This window comes from Catharus ustulatus, chromosome 15 (assembly GCF_009819885.2).
Source record: "Catharus ustulatus isolate bCatUst1 chromosome 15, bCatUst1.pri.v2, whole genome shotgun sequence".
NCBI classification, from domain to species: domain Eukaryota; kingdom Metazoa; phylum Chordata; class Aves; order Passeriformes; family Turdidae; genus Catharus; species Catharus ustulatus.
In genome coordinates, this window is record NC_046235.1 from 18,296,703 (window position 1) to 18,311,261 (window position 14,559).

Genomic DNA, 14,559 nt, shown 5'->3' on the forward strand with positions numbered 1-14,559 from the left:
CCTGCGGCTGGAAATGAGCCCCACGGCCTGAGCGAGCTGCGGGGCACTTTAACCCCAGGGGACTTTAACCCGAGCCCTGGTGTTGTTGTTGTTTGTCCGCAGCAGCCCCAGGCCGGGGCCAGCGCCGTGTCCGGGAGGGAAGAGCCGGGCCCGGAGCGATGGTCGGGGAATCTCCAGAGCCTGGACCCTCGGTGGCCTCTGCGCGGCTCTGACCCCAAAGGTGACTCACGGACCTGCCTTCATGTCCCCTGAGAGAGCCGAGATGCTCCACGAGTGCCCGTGCCGGACTGGCACCTTGTTCTGATATTTTCAGTCTGTTTCCTTGTTTGCGTTAAAGCACGGGACAAGAGCTACTGTTACTAATTCATTTCTCATGTGGTTTTTGGGGGGTCTGTTTTCTTCCAAACATCAGTGAAATGTCCCTGTGTCACCTGTGCTGTCTCCATATTTCATTATTTCCCCCCTTACAGCTGTCTTTACTTACTAACAGTTTACTTTCTGACTTTTCAATATTCTGTTGGTTTGGGGTTTTTTTAGCTTGTTTGTTTACCTGGGTTTTTCTAAAGCTTACTATGCTACAAAATAGATGCCTGAATTGATAACTGGAATGTGATGCATTAACTTGGTTGATGTTGCAGAGTGGTGGTAACTCTAGAGAAAATTAAATGTCTTCAGAGGACAAGGAGGCTCAGGAGGACGAGCTGCTGGCTCTGGCCAGCATCTACGATGAGGATGAGTTTAAGAGAGCAGAGTCTGCCCAAGGAGGAGAAACAAGAATTTGTCTGGAGCTGCCTCAGGACTTCAAAATTTTTGTGAGGGGTGAGTTGAGATGTTTTGTGTTATCCCAGGGGAGGCTTTACCGAGCTCAGGTGGTTGTTGGGGAGTGACCTGAGCGAACAGTGGCTGGACAAAGCTGTGGCTCACCCTGTGCTGTGCTTGTTTGGGGCTGCTTAATCCTCATGCACAGAACATCTTCAGTAAACTTTAAAATCACAGATGAGTAATAGCACTTCTTCAGAATAATTAAGTTCATTTATTGGGTTTTTATTCCCTCGAGGGTATGGGTTTCCAGGCTCCTGGTTTGTGCAGGATCTGACATTTCATAGTGCTGCTGTTTAACTGCTTTAATCACAGATCTCCAACCCTGTGACATTTCACTGCACTCAGAGTTTTGTTATTTAGGCTGGAACAAATAGTTTTAACCACAGAAATACATCAAATTAACAGACATTGGGTGCTGTCAGAAACAGCAACAGCTGGCTAGTTTTAATTTTCCTGTTATTTCTCCCACTGCCTCGTGGGCCCTGGCTCAGGCAGCTCCACAGAGAACCTCCAGGGCAGTGGGTTCGAGTATTCCGTGTGCTTCCTGCCTCCCCTGGTGCTGAACTTCGAGCTCCCACCCGACTACCCATCGACCTCCCCGCCTGTGTTCACCCTCAGTGGGAAATGGCTCTCCCAGGCCCAGGTTTGCAGAGCACTTTTTACATTTTGGCTGCTGAGTAAATTAATAATTCACAGTTAAGCAAAGTTAAAAACCAATGACAGTGTTGCTCTTCTTTTGTCTCTTGCTGGTTTTCATTTGATTACTGTTCTGAGGAAGGAAAACTTGCATCTGTGAGAACTGTTTTATGTGTATTTTATGGATAAAAACTGCTGAGTCAGAAATCAAAGTTTGCACTAAGGTCTGTGTGAGGGGAGGAGCCCAGTAAGGAATTATTCAAACTTACTGAAACCTGGAATCTTTGTTTTTTCCCAGCTCAGTGCTCTTTGCAAGCACTTGGACAACGTGTGGGAAGAGAACCGAGGCTGTGTGGTCCTGTTTGCATGGATGCAGTTCCTGAAGGAGGAAACATTGAATTACCTGAATATTTCATCACCATATGAGCTGAAAATGTGCCCTCAGGGGAAGGGGCAGAGCTGGACACCTGGGGGGCCCCTCGAGGCTGGGAAGGACTGTGGGGGTGCCACAGGCTCTGCCACAGCTGAGGAGGAAATGATGGATGCCAGGGCTGTGCAGGATGTGGAGTCCTTATCCAGTCTGATCAGGGAGATCTTGGACTTCGACCAGGCCCAGAGGAGGAAGTGCTTTAACAGCAAGATGTACTCGTGCACTATCTGCTTCTGTGAGAAGCTGGGCAGTGAGTGCATGCACTTCACCGAGTGCAGCCACGTGTACTGCAAGGCCTGCCTGAAGGACTACTTTGAAATCCAGATCAGGGATGGACAGGTGCACTGCCTCAACTGCCCCGAGCCCAAGTGTTCTTCTGTCGCCACTCCAGGCCAGGTAATTCCCCTGCACAGGGGCTGGGGAGTCTGGAACCCGAGTTCAGGGCCAGGCTGTGGCTCTGCATGGTGGACATTGGCAATCACAGAGTCATTTAGGTGGGAAAAGACCTCCAGGATCACCAAGTTCAGCCTTTGATCCAATCCCACCATGTCATGTAGTGCCACATCCTTGGGCACCTCCAGGGATGGGGATCCAAATCTCCCTGGGCAGCCCCTGCCAAGGCCTGACCACCCTTTCCATGAGGAAATTCCTCCTGGTGTCCACCCTGAGCTTGCCCTGGCACAGACTGAGGCTGTGTGTCCTGTCCCTTGTTTCCTGGAGCAGATCCTTGACCCCTGTGACCTGTTGGAGAATCTATGGTGGATTCATCCCAGCTGTTGGTGCCTTTTCACTGCCTTGCTGTTTGTTGCTGCAGCAGGTTCAGAATTGTACATGCAAGGAATCAGAGAATCCCAGACTGCTTTGGGTTGGAAGGGACCTTAAAAGTCATGCCATGGCAGGAATACCTCCCCCTGTCCCAGGCTGTTCCAAGCCCATCCAGCCTGGCCTTGGGCACTGCCAGGGATCCAGGGGCAGCTCTGGGCTGTGCCAGGGCCTCAGTGGATGTGGTGAAGGATTTTCTGAGCTGGCTGTGTTGGCAGGTGAAGGAGCTGGTTGGGGAGGAGCTGTTTGCCCGCTATGACCGCCTGCTGCTGCAGTCCAGCCTGGACCTGATGGCTGACGTGGTTTATTGCCCCCGGCCTGGCTGCCAGACCCCCGTGATGCAGGAGCCCGGCTGCACCATGGGCATCTGCTCCTGCTGCAACTACGCCTTCTGCACCCTCTGCAGGATGACCTACCACGGGGTGTCCCCCTGCAAGGTCACTGCAGGTGAGTCCCCTCCCCCTGGGCTCCACAGGCACACCCACACACCTCAGCTTGGCTGGGAAAGTCCGGAGCTGAGCAGGGAAACTCCTCACCCTGAGCTTTCTGAAAGGGGCATTCATTTGGAGCAGGGCTGTTGCTGACTATTAAATATTGCTTTGGTGAGACTTCTCTGCTCAGGAGCTCCCTAAACTGCTGATTGTCAAGTGCACTTTATATTTTCACAGCTTTATATTATCAGTTAACACTGGAATCAGGTGGAGGTTTCTCTCTCCATTCTGGTCTCAAAATCCTGTGACAGAATTTCATTAAATATATAGTCAGGAAAAGAAAAATCCATTTTTAGTTTATTGTGCATTGTTCTAATTTCATCAAGAGACCTCTTTTATAATAAAGCAGTGTAAAACTGCTGAATTTTGGGACAGAGTGGTTTTAATTATTACCATCTTACGTATTTTAATAGTTTTCTTGTTTTTTAATTTATGACATTATTGTTCTTTGAGAATCTATGCTACAATTAGCTGGACTTCTGTATTTAATATCTTACTGATTTGGTTTGATTTTGCCCCCCTAGAGAAATTAATGGATTTGAGGAATGAATATTTAGAAGCAGATGAGACAAATAAAAAATTTTTGGAACAACGCTATGGCAAGAGAGTGATTCAGAAAGCCCTGGAGGAGATGGAGAGTAAGGAATGGCTGGAAAAGAACTCCAAGTCTTGTCCTTGCTGTGGGACCCACATCGAGGTGAGTGAGGAGGGAAAGGCTGGGGATCCAAGGAGCACAAAATAACTCACAGGGAGGAAGTTCTGGGTGTGTTGGAGGCTCTAGGGAGAGGAAATCTCTAGGAAATAGTAAGAGAACTTTGCATTTCTGTGTGACATGGAAAAGGAGGGGAGGTGATGTTGTGGATCCCAGGGACTGGAGTACAAACAGTGCCTGGGGGTCAGGCAGATCCTGGTTCACTCTGGGTCTGTGTGAATCCTTTTGTTCTCCAAGTGTTCCAGGCTACCTCTGGTTCACACTAGAGCCAGGAAATCAATCCAGCTTCAGAAAAATACTAATTCCCAGTATTTTTAGTATTATAACCAATTTCCAGTGCTGGGATTGCAGCTCCCAGTGTGTGGTGGATGGGGGGATGTGTTCACTGACTGCCGTGGTCCTGAGGGCAGAGATGGACTGAAACCTGTCCCAGTAGGGTTCTGTTGTGACCATTTTTGGTTTTCCCCCCAGAAACTGGATGGCTGTAACAAGATGACGTGCACAGGGTGCATGCAGTATTTCTGCTGGCTCTGCATGGGCTCCCTGTCCCGGGCCAACCCCTACCGGCACTTCAACGACCCCTCCTCCCCCTGCTTCAACAGGTCAGTGCTTCAGGGGCCTCCTCCACTGCTGCAGCTCCTCTTTTCTACTTCTCCTTACAGCCTCTGCCACATTCTTACCTGAAATTTGTAGCTCCACTTTAAGACCCAGTTTCTCCTCTCAAATATTTGCACTAACAGTAAAAATCAGGAGTGATGTAGGATGTGGTTTTGCTTTTTGAAAACTTTGGTTTTAAAATTCTGGAGGAGTCTTCTGAGCCTATTCTTGATTTTTTCAGTCAGTTCATGACCTCACCCTTTCTGTGCTGCCACAGCCTGCAGGGGCTTCCCTGCCACTGTTCAGGAGCAGCCCAAGGATTTGGGGAAGAGCTGCTTTAAGATTTGCCTCACATGCCCTTGGAGAAGAGCCGAGGGACAGAGGTGCTGCTGTGGGACAGGGACACACTGTGACAGGCAGGCCACAGGAGGGTGACAATGGCAGCCTCTCCTGCCCTTTCCACAGGGCACAGATGGTGGATTGTGACACTGAAAAGACCAGGGGAACTTGCTGTACTGTTTGCATTTAGGATGATACTTTTTTTAACATACTTGACTTTTTTTATGCCCTGATGTCAGTGGTTTTCTGTCTTGCAGATTGTTTCAAGCCATGCACATCGACGATGGGGAGTTCTGGGAAGTGGAAGATGATGATCAGTAGCTTCCTCCAGCACCAAAAGGTGAAAAATCCAGAGACAGATGATTTTTGTGTGTGCTTTGTTTGCTTTTCACTTCCATTGTGTGACAGAAGAGTGGTAACTGCCCTGCAGAGCAGGACACACACCTCAGAGCCTGTTGCCAAAACCAAAGGAGACTTTTCCCCATCCTGGGATCAGATCATCATGGAATGCCCAAATAAACATTATTAAACAAGTCAGAAATTGGAAAACCATTGGAAAAATACACACCAAGAGGTGCATCTTTTTTAAAAGCCAGCAGACAGTGCTGAAGCCTCAGATCCTGGAAGTGTTTTGGGGGTTTCCTTTAGGGAGAATGACTCTTGGAGACTCTTGGATCATGAATATTGTGGGTTTGGGGTGGTTTGGTGGAGCTGTAGTGCTCTCTCTGCAGCTGCTGGACTGGGGGAGTTTTCTGACACAATACAGAAAATTTCTTCTGTACTCAGCAACAAAGTTTGTTGCTGTTATTAAATTTCTTGGTGTGCTTCTCTGAAAAGCAGCTCCTGTCTCTGTCACTGGTACTTTCTAATGACATTAAAGCTGATTATCCCCAGCCCTTCTTGCTGGCTGCTGTGCCTGAGCCTTTGCATCCCTGAGAGCTTGGGCAGAAATGACCAGCAGCCACTTGCAGGGGTTTCTGTGGGATTTCAGTGTTGCTGTGGGATTCCCTCACGTTGCCTGTCCTTGTTTTGGCAGGGCTGAGTGCCAAGGCAGTGAGCTGAGGATGTGACCAGTGAGAGGGTGAAAAGTATCAGGAAGAGATGAACTTGAATTCTTCAAGATACTGATTATTACCTTGTGTTCTCAGTTGGTGAAGTAATTTATTTTTTATGAACTTGTCATATAAGAAATTTGATTGTTGATATTTTTGCTTCTGGACTAGATCTTTTATTTCCATTGGTTTTGCACTTCAGATTATTTCAGAAACCAAATGGTTTCTCCTGAAATCTCAGCAAGTGGTTTTGAGAGTGTGAAGGTTATTACTGGAGGCAAACGCTGATTTTTGTCAAATTTTTCCACTTGCAGAACAATCTAAAAGTTTATTTGGAAACTAAAGCTGCATGTGCTGTGTCCAAGAGCAGTGGGGCCTGGATGGAAAGCTCTGGAGCTGGGACTCCTCAGGGACTCAGGGTGCTCACAGCTCACTCAGTTCTGACTGAGTTAATAAATTTGTGTGGCCAGAATGAATGGTGCTTCAGTTCCCTCTGCACTGTTGGAACTGGCACAGAGATTTATAAAGGTGAAAGGAGGAGCAAATCTCACCTCAGCTGAAGCTCTAGCTCAGTGTGTAGGAAAAGTGTACGTTGTGTGTGCTTTGAGTTGTATTTCCTGCACCTTTCACATGCACTAAATTCACTTTAAGATGGCAAACACAGTGTCCCTGTTTGTCTTCCTTCTGGCATGGATGGGGCAGCACAGGTGTGCCCAGAGCTCCTGTGCAGCTGGCACAGGATGTGTTCTGCTCATGGCATTTCCATGCATGCAAAGTGCCCTCCCACCCCCAGGGCCCTGCTTCTCCCTCTGAGAAAAACTGGCCAAGGAAGGGGGGAGCAGCAGGAGCTCTTCCCACCAACCTGCCTCCAGGACAGCTTTGGTACCATGAGCACACTGAGACTGAGCACCAGATGCAGTCAAATGTCACCATTAAAAAAAATTAAAGACATTTAGTGAAGAAAGTTACATTACAGATGAACAATTTACAAAATTTCTGTATAAAGAAAATAAATGTTGCCCAGTTTTCTTGCCCCTCTTGTGAGAGCATTGGATAGGAATCCCAGGAATCACATTTCAGAGTTGGTGGGGTCTTGGCTGTTGTCCACCTGTGTGGAGTGTTTGTAATTCAGGAGGGGCTGAAGCCAGCAGGAACAGCGTTTCCTTTGGGGCTGGTTTGGCACTTCCTCAGAGAAGTGGAAAATTCTGGAGAAGAGAAAGCACCAGGCATAGCAAATGACACCTGAACATGAAGAAGGGCTCTGTGTGTGACAGCAGTGACATCTTCAGGTGCCTCATGGATCCTGTGGGGGGGAAGCTGCTGCAGCCTCTTCTGCTGAAGGGTCTCAAGTCCAACATGAGGCTCAGATTAGGGCCCACCCAGGGCTTTATCCAGTCAGGTCTTGGCAACCTCCTGAGGAGAGAGCCTGCACAGCCCTGGGGCTCCTGTCCCACTGCCTGGCTGTTCCCACAGTGGGGTTTCATCCTCTCCAGCCTGAGCATCGTGTCTCCACTCAGGCCCCACTGTCCCTTCTCATCTTTCCCATGGCTCCATCTTGCTGCCCTCTGGGTGCTGCTCTGAGCTTCCCCTTCTCCAGCTGGACAATCCTCTTCTCCAGGATTCTAATGTAAGAGTGTTCCACAGAGGAGGAAGGAATAACACGAGGTACTTGTCCTGATTGCAAGGAATACACCCCAAAGTGATCACCCACTTGTTTCTGCAACGTTGTACTTTCATTTATCCTCACATTTCAGTTCTGCACCCTTCAGTCTGTGATTACAGTCAGTTCATAGATCAAACAACTCATTCTTCATTTCCTTCAGAGAATGAGTTGGTGGCAGAAGTTTGTGGAACACAGAACACTGGATCCCATCCTCCTTTGGTTAATTAAGGCAGGTGTTTGGCATCTCTCTCTTTAATGGAGAGAAGGAACCATATGCTCATTCTGCTAATTTAAAAACAAATATGAGATCAGTTTCTGCAGCAATTCCCTTGTCTCCCAGCTGTTTGCAGCAGCTGGTTCAGCACTGCCCCAGCACATTAATCACTGTATGGCTTCTTGGACTGGCTCCTCTCTGCTTCCATCTCCTTCATGCTGTACAAGGGCTCCACGAGCTTGTTGTGAACCAGCATCAAACCTGATGGAGAGTCAAAAGACAATTAAGTAGACATAATAAAGGAAAGTTCTCCTTCATTGGATGCTAATGGAATTACACATCACTGTTGTCCTTGTGCCTTTGCTCCCACCCAAGCATTAAGCATCACATTTGTACTCCTGTGGTATATTTAAGGAATATACTTCTTTGGGAGTTAATCATACAGCAACACCTCTGCAAAGCATGGCTTGTGGCTCCTAAAAATGTAACAAAACAGCTGCCTGGCCTAGTCAAACATTCACCTTTGAAGTATTTCACAGTTTTGACTTTGAGCTCCAGCGTGGCGTCCTCGTCGCACACGAACACGGTGTTGGGGTGCTGCTGGAAGGCCGACACCGTCCACATGTGGTTCACACCATCCTCGATGGCTTTGTACAGAGCAAAGGCTTTGTGGGCTCCTGTGATCAGGATCATCACCTGCAGCCCCAGGCACAGAGAGGGGCAGTCAGGGCCTGGCTGGGTCAGGGAGAGCCCAACCACACCCTGCCCAGCTGAGAATGGGGACACCCCTGTCACCCTCCCCATAGGCACTGCTCTGTGCTGCTGCTCCTCTGACTGCTTCAGCTCTCAGTGAAATCACAGCCTGCTGGGTCCCTGCAGTGATCCTTTGGGCACCTGTACACTGAGATTTAACAAGTGCAGATCAAGGCACAGATTCCAGTAAGAGTGGTCACACACACTTTTCATGACCAGTGACATCAGCCCAACCTGATTTCTGCAGTTCCTCCCCAGGTGAGATTCCTAACCAAAGACACCCCCCAAACCTTCCTGGCTCCCTGGGGGAACAGCTGCTGCAGGGTTACACAAACACAAGTGCCAGCAGAGACAGCAAGAGCCTCTCCATGGTGCTGGAGGATGCCAGAGGACAGGGGGAGCAGGCACTCTGTGCAGGAATTGCCTGCACCAGAGGACACGTGGCTGCTCCATGACAGGATAACCTTTGCTCCAGAGGGACTGCAGGAAGCCACTTGTTCTTTCCTCACCTCTCTGGCGTCCATGACAGTGCCTACTCCAACTGTCAAAGCCATGGTGGGCACTTTGGAGAGGTCACCATCAAAGAACCTGGCATTGGCCAGGATGGTGTCCATGGCCAAGGTCTTCACTCGTGTCCTGGACACCAGACTGGACCCTGGCTCGTTGAAGGCGATGTGGCCATCAGGGCCAATACCTGGGACAGGGACAGAGCAGAGTCAGCTGTGGGAGCAGAGCCAGCAGCTCTCCCAGAAGGACACTCCCAGGAACCCTGCAGACCCCTGCAATTCCTCTGCTCCAGCTCAGATTTGTGTCTGGCAGAACAACAGCAAGAGCCCCCTCAGAAGCCACCAGACAATTCCCTGATTGTGCTGGGACAACAGAGCAAGGTAGGTGGCAGAACCTTATGGCAAACTGATGGGAAGAGCTTGTGTGGGAAAAGATACTCCCAGCAGTTTCCTGTTGCTACTGACAATTGATAAACACTTCATATTTCAGTTCTAGCCCTTCCCATTTCTCCTGCTAACATTCCCTGAACAATTCACTGACTGCATGTGAGGATACAAAGCTGCCAGGAGACAGCAGTGCCCAGGGCCATGGACTGTGGGGTGGATTTCACTGCAAATGCACTGAAAATGAACAATCCTGACAATAAATGAGAGCTGGGGAGGACAGGCACAGCTTTGGGACAGGGTTTGGAGGCTGCTGCTCTCAGGTTCTCACCTCCAACAAAGAGCTCAATGCCTCCAGCTGCCTTGATTTTCTCCTCAAATGCATCACACTCTGCCTGGAGATCAGGGGCATTCCCATCCAGGATGTGGACGTTTTCTGGTGAGATGTCAATGTGCTTGAAGAAGTTATTCCACATGAAGGAATGGTAACTCTCTGGGTGATCCCTGGGGAGACCTGGGCACAGAACAGGCAGGGCTGAGGACAGCTGGAAGAGAATCACCCACAACAAAGCACTTCCATACCCCTGTGGTGGCAGAGCCCTGCTCTCTGTCCTTTGTCATGCCCTCAGCTCTCAGAGTTGTTTTTATTTCCCTAAATAGCAGAATTAAAATCAGCTCCTGTAAGACATGTGCCCATATTAACATACAACAGATGTGCAAAAAGCAGGTTGTGCTGTGCCTCATCTGTCAGTACCTTTTCAGCCTTTTCCCCACTTCATATTAGTCAGAATTATTTAAAAACTGTGCAGAAGCCTGGGAAATAATAATTATATAATTATTGCACATTTACCTCCTTAACTGCTGTAAACCCACACTGGACTACTTATTCCCTAATGGTGCTTGACTGGGATTATTCACAGAAAAAAACCCTCTTGACCAGGATAAAATTAGCATTAGCAAATATCGAGCCCGTGTGTGTTTTCACCTTTGGATCTATTTTTTGTTTCACCACGACTTCAGAAATGGCAGTCTCAGCAGGAGATACCAGAGGGCACTGAGGGAACACACTGGTCTTTGTAAGGGACCTTTATAATCCCAGAGCAAAGGCTGAAGTTAACGCTACAACTGAGCCTGCAGTGATAAGCTCTTCCTTGCCTGCCCAGTGCCTGGGTGCAGTAACAGCAGGGTCTGTAACTGTGTCTGCAATACTGGGCAACACCCACATCCACTTTTGTCCATACAAAAAATTCCAATTTCTTCCGTAGCTTTTCGATTTGTCCCCCTTTGCTAATTCCCTGGAGGTGTTTAAGGAAACACTCAGTGTTTCACACGGTGGTGTGGGATCACACATTGGTCCCGATGATCTCAGAAGTGTTTTCCATGGCAGCTGCCGCTGTAACTCTGTGCAGTGTTATCCCCTTACCTGCACAGCTGGATTTGGGCACCGCCAGGCTCTGCAGGGCAGGGACAAAAGCGACAGCACAGCACTCACCCACGTACTCGTCCATGTTGAAAGTCTTCACGTACTTGAAGGAGAGGTCCCCGTTGCGGTAATACTCCACCAGTTTGCGGTAGCAGCCCAGGGGGGTGCTGCCCGTGGGCAGCCCCAGCGTGAAGAAGCGCCCGGGGCCCGGCCCGAACTGCACGATGCGGTTGCGGATGTACTTGGCCGCCCACTCGCTGGCCTGGCTGTAATTCTCCAGGATGATCAGCTTCATGCTGGGGCCGCTTCCTCCGGGATCGCCGCTGTGCCAATCCGCGCTTCCTCCCGGCTCGGCCCTGCCCGGGATCACTTCCGAGGGCCGGGAGCGCAGCGGGGCCGCCCCGGGGCGGGGAGAGCCGGGCCCGGCCCCCGGGAGGCGCTGGGACCGGGGAATGGCTGGGTGGAGCGGGGATTGTTTGGGATTGAACTGGGCAGAACGGCTGGATCCACCGGGGATTATTTGGGATTGGACTGCGGGAACGGCTGGGTGGAGAGGGAATGGTCTGGGATTGAACTGGGCAGAACGGCTGGATGTACCGGGAGTGATTTGGGATTGAACTGGGGGAACGGCTGGATGGACCAGGAATGATCCAGTGTGGGTGGGATTGAACTGGGCAGAACGGCTGGATGGACCGGGGATTATTTGGGATTGAACCGGGGGAACAGCTGGGTGGAGCGGGAATGGTCTGGGATTGAACTGGGGGGAACGGCTGGGTGGAGCGGGGATTATTTAGGATTGAACTGGGGGAACGGCTGGGTGGAGCGGGAATGATTTGGCATTGGACTGGGGAACGGCTGGATGGACCAGGAATGATTCTGTGTGGCTGGAATTCAGCTGGATCCACTGGGAATGATCCAGTGTTGGTGGAATTGAGATGAAGGGCTGGATCCACTGGGAATGATCCGGTGTGGCTGGAATTCAGCTGGATCCACCGGGAATGATCCGGTGTGGCTGGAATTTAACTTGGGGTGATTGGCTGGATGGACCAGGAATGATTCTGTGTGGCTGGAATTCAGCTGGATCCACTGGGAATGATCTGGTGTGGCTGGAATTGAACTGGGGGAATGGCTGGATGGACCAGGAATGATCCGGTGTGGATGGAATTGAGATGAAGGGCTGGATCCACCGGGAATGATCTGGTGTGGCTGGAACTGAATTCAGCAGCATGGCTGGATCCACCGGCAACGGATGCTCGGGTGAATCGGTCACCACACTGCCTGTTGTCCAGGCAAAGCTGTTTCCTCCAAATGCATTAAAAAGGCCATAAGTATCTCCATGTGGCTCTGCTGAAGTGTCACCATCACAGCAGGGATCCACCCGACTCTGCCCTTCAGCTTTTCAGCCCTGAAGCCTTGTCCCACCAAAACGAGCTGTTCTCACGCCTGAACTGTTCTGCAGGGACTCACTTTGGGGCGTGTTGGGGTCATTCTGGGGGATGGACAGACCATAATCTCTGTCCTTGCTGCTCCTGGCACAGTGGTATCCCCAAAACACCTTCCTGTTGTTGCTCCAGCTGCCTTCAAGCGCTCATGAGGACGTGCCCCACCTCTCCTTGCACAGGCTTGGTCCGTTGTTGGGATACAAAGCTCTTACTTCAAAGTTAGACCGATTTTCAATTTCGTCAGGAGGAAGAATAAGCTACAAATTGCTTTGCTGGGATCCAGCCCACGTAGTTTGTTCTCATTTTAATAATTTAAATGACCTGGCGAGAAGCAGTGCTCGGTGTTGTCTCATGCTGGAGAGGCTCGGTTGGGATGGGCAGGGATGGGTGTGCCGGCTGTGGGCACACACGGGAAGAGTTTCAGGCCACAGAGACTCCACAAATTCCATGGCCATGTGTTTCCATGAGCAGTGTGAGCTCTCTCCGTGCTGGGCCCACCGGGCTGTCACCGCTGGGATGGAGGGGATGGCGAGGTCTGGATCATTCCCACCCTGGAGCTGCCTCAGTCCTTTCTCCAGGATGCTGCAGGCACCTGGAGTGACTTTCACACACCTGGGAGTTCTCACATCACCCCTGGTGTGAACTGCAGGTCCTGGTGTGCAAAGCCAAAACTCTGCAGGGCTCGGCAGGGAGAGAGCAAAGAAACCTCGTGGGATCGCTCAGAGTTACCCTGGAAACGCGGAAATTTGGGAAAAGCAGATCCTGGAGGCACTGCTCGGGTAGGAATTGATGGCAGGAGACTCCACGGGCTTCCCTCAGCAGTGAGCTCTAGGGGTGACTTGTGGGTTGTGGACAGTGTCACCTCACCCCTGCCTCCCACCTCCCCTGCCCTGGGATGTTTGGAGAGGTCTTTGCACCCCCAGCCGCTCACACAGCTTTTGTGGGGATGGGTTTGGTGAAATCCAAGTGTTGGAGGGCTCTGATGCACAGGGCCTGCCTTTCACCTCCCTGCGAGTGGCAGGGGACAGAGATGCAGGAGGAGCCACAGCTCCCTGTGACACCAAAACATGTTTTGGTGGAAGCAAAACCCGCAGCACAGCAGCACATCCACACGCTCCATCCCCTGCACTCCCCCGAGCTGCTCCGGCCGCGGTGTGCGTGTGACTCGCACGCAGGGTATTTTTAGGTATGATAATTTCTACCCGTTTTTGTTCCTGCGTTTACAGCGAGCTGTTCCCATGCTGAAGAACTTCCTGGTGTCTGAACAGGCTGATTTTCCCTTCCTTGCGAAAGCAGCAGATGGAAGGAAACAAACACTTCTCCTCAGGAGAAGTTGAAGTTTAATGGGGGAGCTCTAACCAACACAGCATTTTCTTTTGCCCCATCTTGAAGGGATCAGAGTCAGTAGTGCTCAGAGACCAGGGCTTTGCTATTGGGAACTGCTTGGGAGCACTGGGATTCTTTCCCTGAAATAGCAACAATTAAAACATTATCTCCATGAAGAATCCTCTCTCCAAATCCTGTAATTAAAGAGTCTTTTTTAATATCCACCATCAGTCACCTCTTCCTGCTTCAGCATGTTCCATTTACCTTCTGACCTCAATTTATAAGAAAATAATAGATCTGGAGGGGAGCTGCTCTTTCCTGCAAGCCCCACTCCTATCTTAGCTCTCCCAGCAGCACCTAAATCCTAGTTAGGATATTTTTGTGATTACAGCAAACACCCAAATTGCAGCTGCCTGCATGTCCAAAATCCCACAGAGCCCACACCTGCAGAACCTGCTGCTCCCAAGGCAGTGGGGCAGCTTCCATGGGCAGGGCTGCTGCAGAGAGAATGGTTTGGGTGGGAAGGGACATTAATATCATCCAGTTTCACCCCCTGCCATGAGCATTCCACCATCCCAGGTGGCTCCAAGGCTGATCCAACCTGGCCCTAGACACTTCCTTTTGGCCTTTTGGCTTTTTTGGGCAACAAGATCAAAGATGATTCAAATACAAGATGGTCCCAAGCACACAAAGTCTTTGTGGCCAAGTGATGTTTTGGGGAGGAGCATCTGTTAGACAGCATTAATTAATCCTTAACAAATCTCTCCAGTTTAATTATACAACTCTAATTTGGGATGCTATCCCACAGTGGGAAATGACACCTATGTATATTCAAACCCTGTGAATCCAATTCTTGCACCTGAAGTGTCTCTGCCTCCAGGGACACAGGAGTACTTCTGAATTGATGATGAAAATGTTTTTGTCATGTGAACATTTTGATTTGTTTT

At 50.1% G+C, this 14,559-nt stretch overlaps 2 protein-coding genes across 4 annotated transcripts; one reads left to right on the top strand and one right to left on the bottom strand.

Annotated features, from left to right (window-relative positions):
• Positions 1-102: 102 nt before the first annotated feature.
• RNF14 (ring finger protein 14) lies at positions 103-6,935 on the top strand. Of its 3 annotated transcripts, XM_033072832.2 has the most exons (9): positions 103-220; positions 639-819; positions 1,314-1,465; positions 1,757-2,284; positions 2,929-3,157; positions 3,726-3,898; positions 4,385-4,515; positions 5,107-5,189; positions 5,886-6,935. In XM_033072832.2, the coding sequence occupies exons 2-8, from the start codon at positions 666-668 to the stop codon at positions 5,168-5,170; spliced, it is 1,431 nt and encodes a 476-aa protein (XP_032928723.1). In that variant the 5' UTR covers positions 103-220; positions 639-665; the 3' UTR covers positions 5,171-5,189; positions 5,886-6,935. The 3 variants fall into 3 exon arrangements, with proteins under 3 accessions (XP_032928723.1, XP_032928722.1, XP_032928725.1); XM_033072831.2 differs by lacking the exon at positions 5,886-6,935 and having other exon boundaries at positions 5,107-5,401; XM_033072834.2 differs by lacking the exons at positions 103-220; positions 5,886-6,935 and having other exon boundaries at positions 743-819; positions 1,318-1,465; positions 5,107-5,401.
• GNPDA1 (glucosamine-6-phosphate deaminase 1) lies at positions 6,838-11,234 on the bottom strand. Its single transcript, XM_033072835.1, has 5 exons — positions 10,914-11,234; positions 9,753-9,935; positions 9,041-9,225; positions 8,300-8,474; positions 6,838-8,039 (listed from the first exon to the last, which is right to left on the bottom strand). The coding sequence occupies exons 1-5, from the start codon at positions 11,137-11,139 to the stop codon at positions 7,942-7,944; spliced, it is 867 nt and encodes a 288-aa protein (XP_032928726.1). The 5' UTR covers positions 11,140-11,234; the 3' UTR covers positions 6,838-7,941.
• Between the last annotated feature and the right edge of the window lie 3,325 nt (positions 11,235-14,559).

What these genes read in the sequence shown, in the direction of transcription:
- RNF14 (XM_033072832.2), top strand. Translation starts at nt 666, where the DNA reads ATGTCTTCAGAGGACAAGGAGGCTCAGGAGGACGAGCTGCTGGCTCTG. An exon ending in CTTCAAAATTTTTGTGAGGG is followed by an intron (nt 820 to 1,313) that starts GTGAGTTGAGAT and finishes GCCCTGGCTCAG; the next exon opens with GCAGCTCCACAGAGAACCTC. An exon ending in AATGGCTCTCCCAGGCCCAG is followed by an intron (nt 1,466 to 1,756) that starts GTTTGCAGAGCA and finishes GTTTTTTCCCAG; the next exon opens with CTCAGTGCTCTTTGCAAGCA.
- GNPDA1 (XM_033072835.1), bottom strand. Translation starts at nt 11,139, where the DNA reads ATGAAGCTGATCATCCTGGAGAATTACAGCCAGGCCAGCGAGTGGGCG. An exon ending in CTGTCATGGACGCCAGAGAG is followed by an intron (nt 8,475 to 9,040) that starts GTGAGGAAAGAA and finishes CTGGGGCTGCAG; the next exon opens with GTGATGATCCTGATCACAGG. An exon ending in AACTGTGAAATACTTCAAAG is followed by an intron (nt 8,040 to 8,299) that starts GTGAATGTTTGA and finishes ACTCTCCATCAG; the next exon opens with GTTTGATGCTGGTTCACAAC.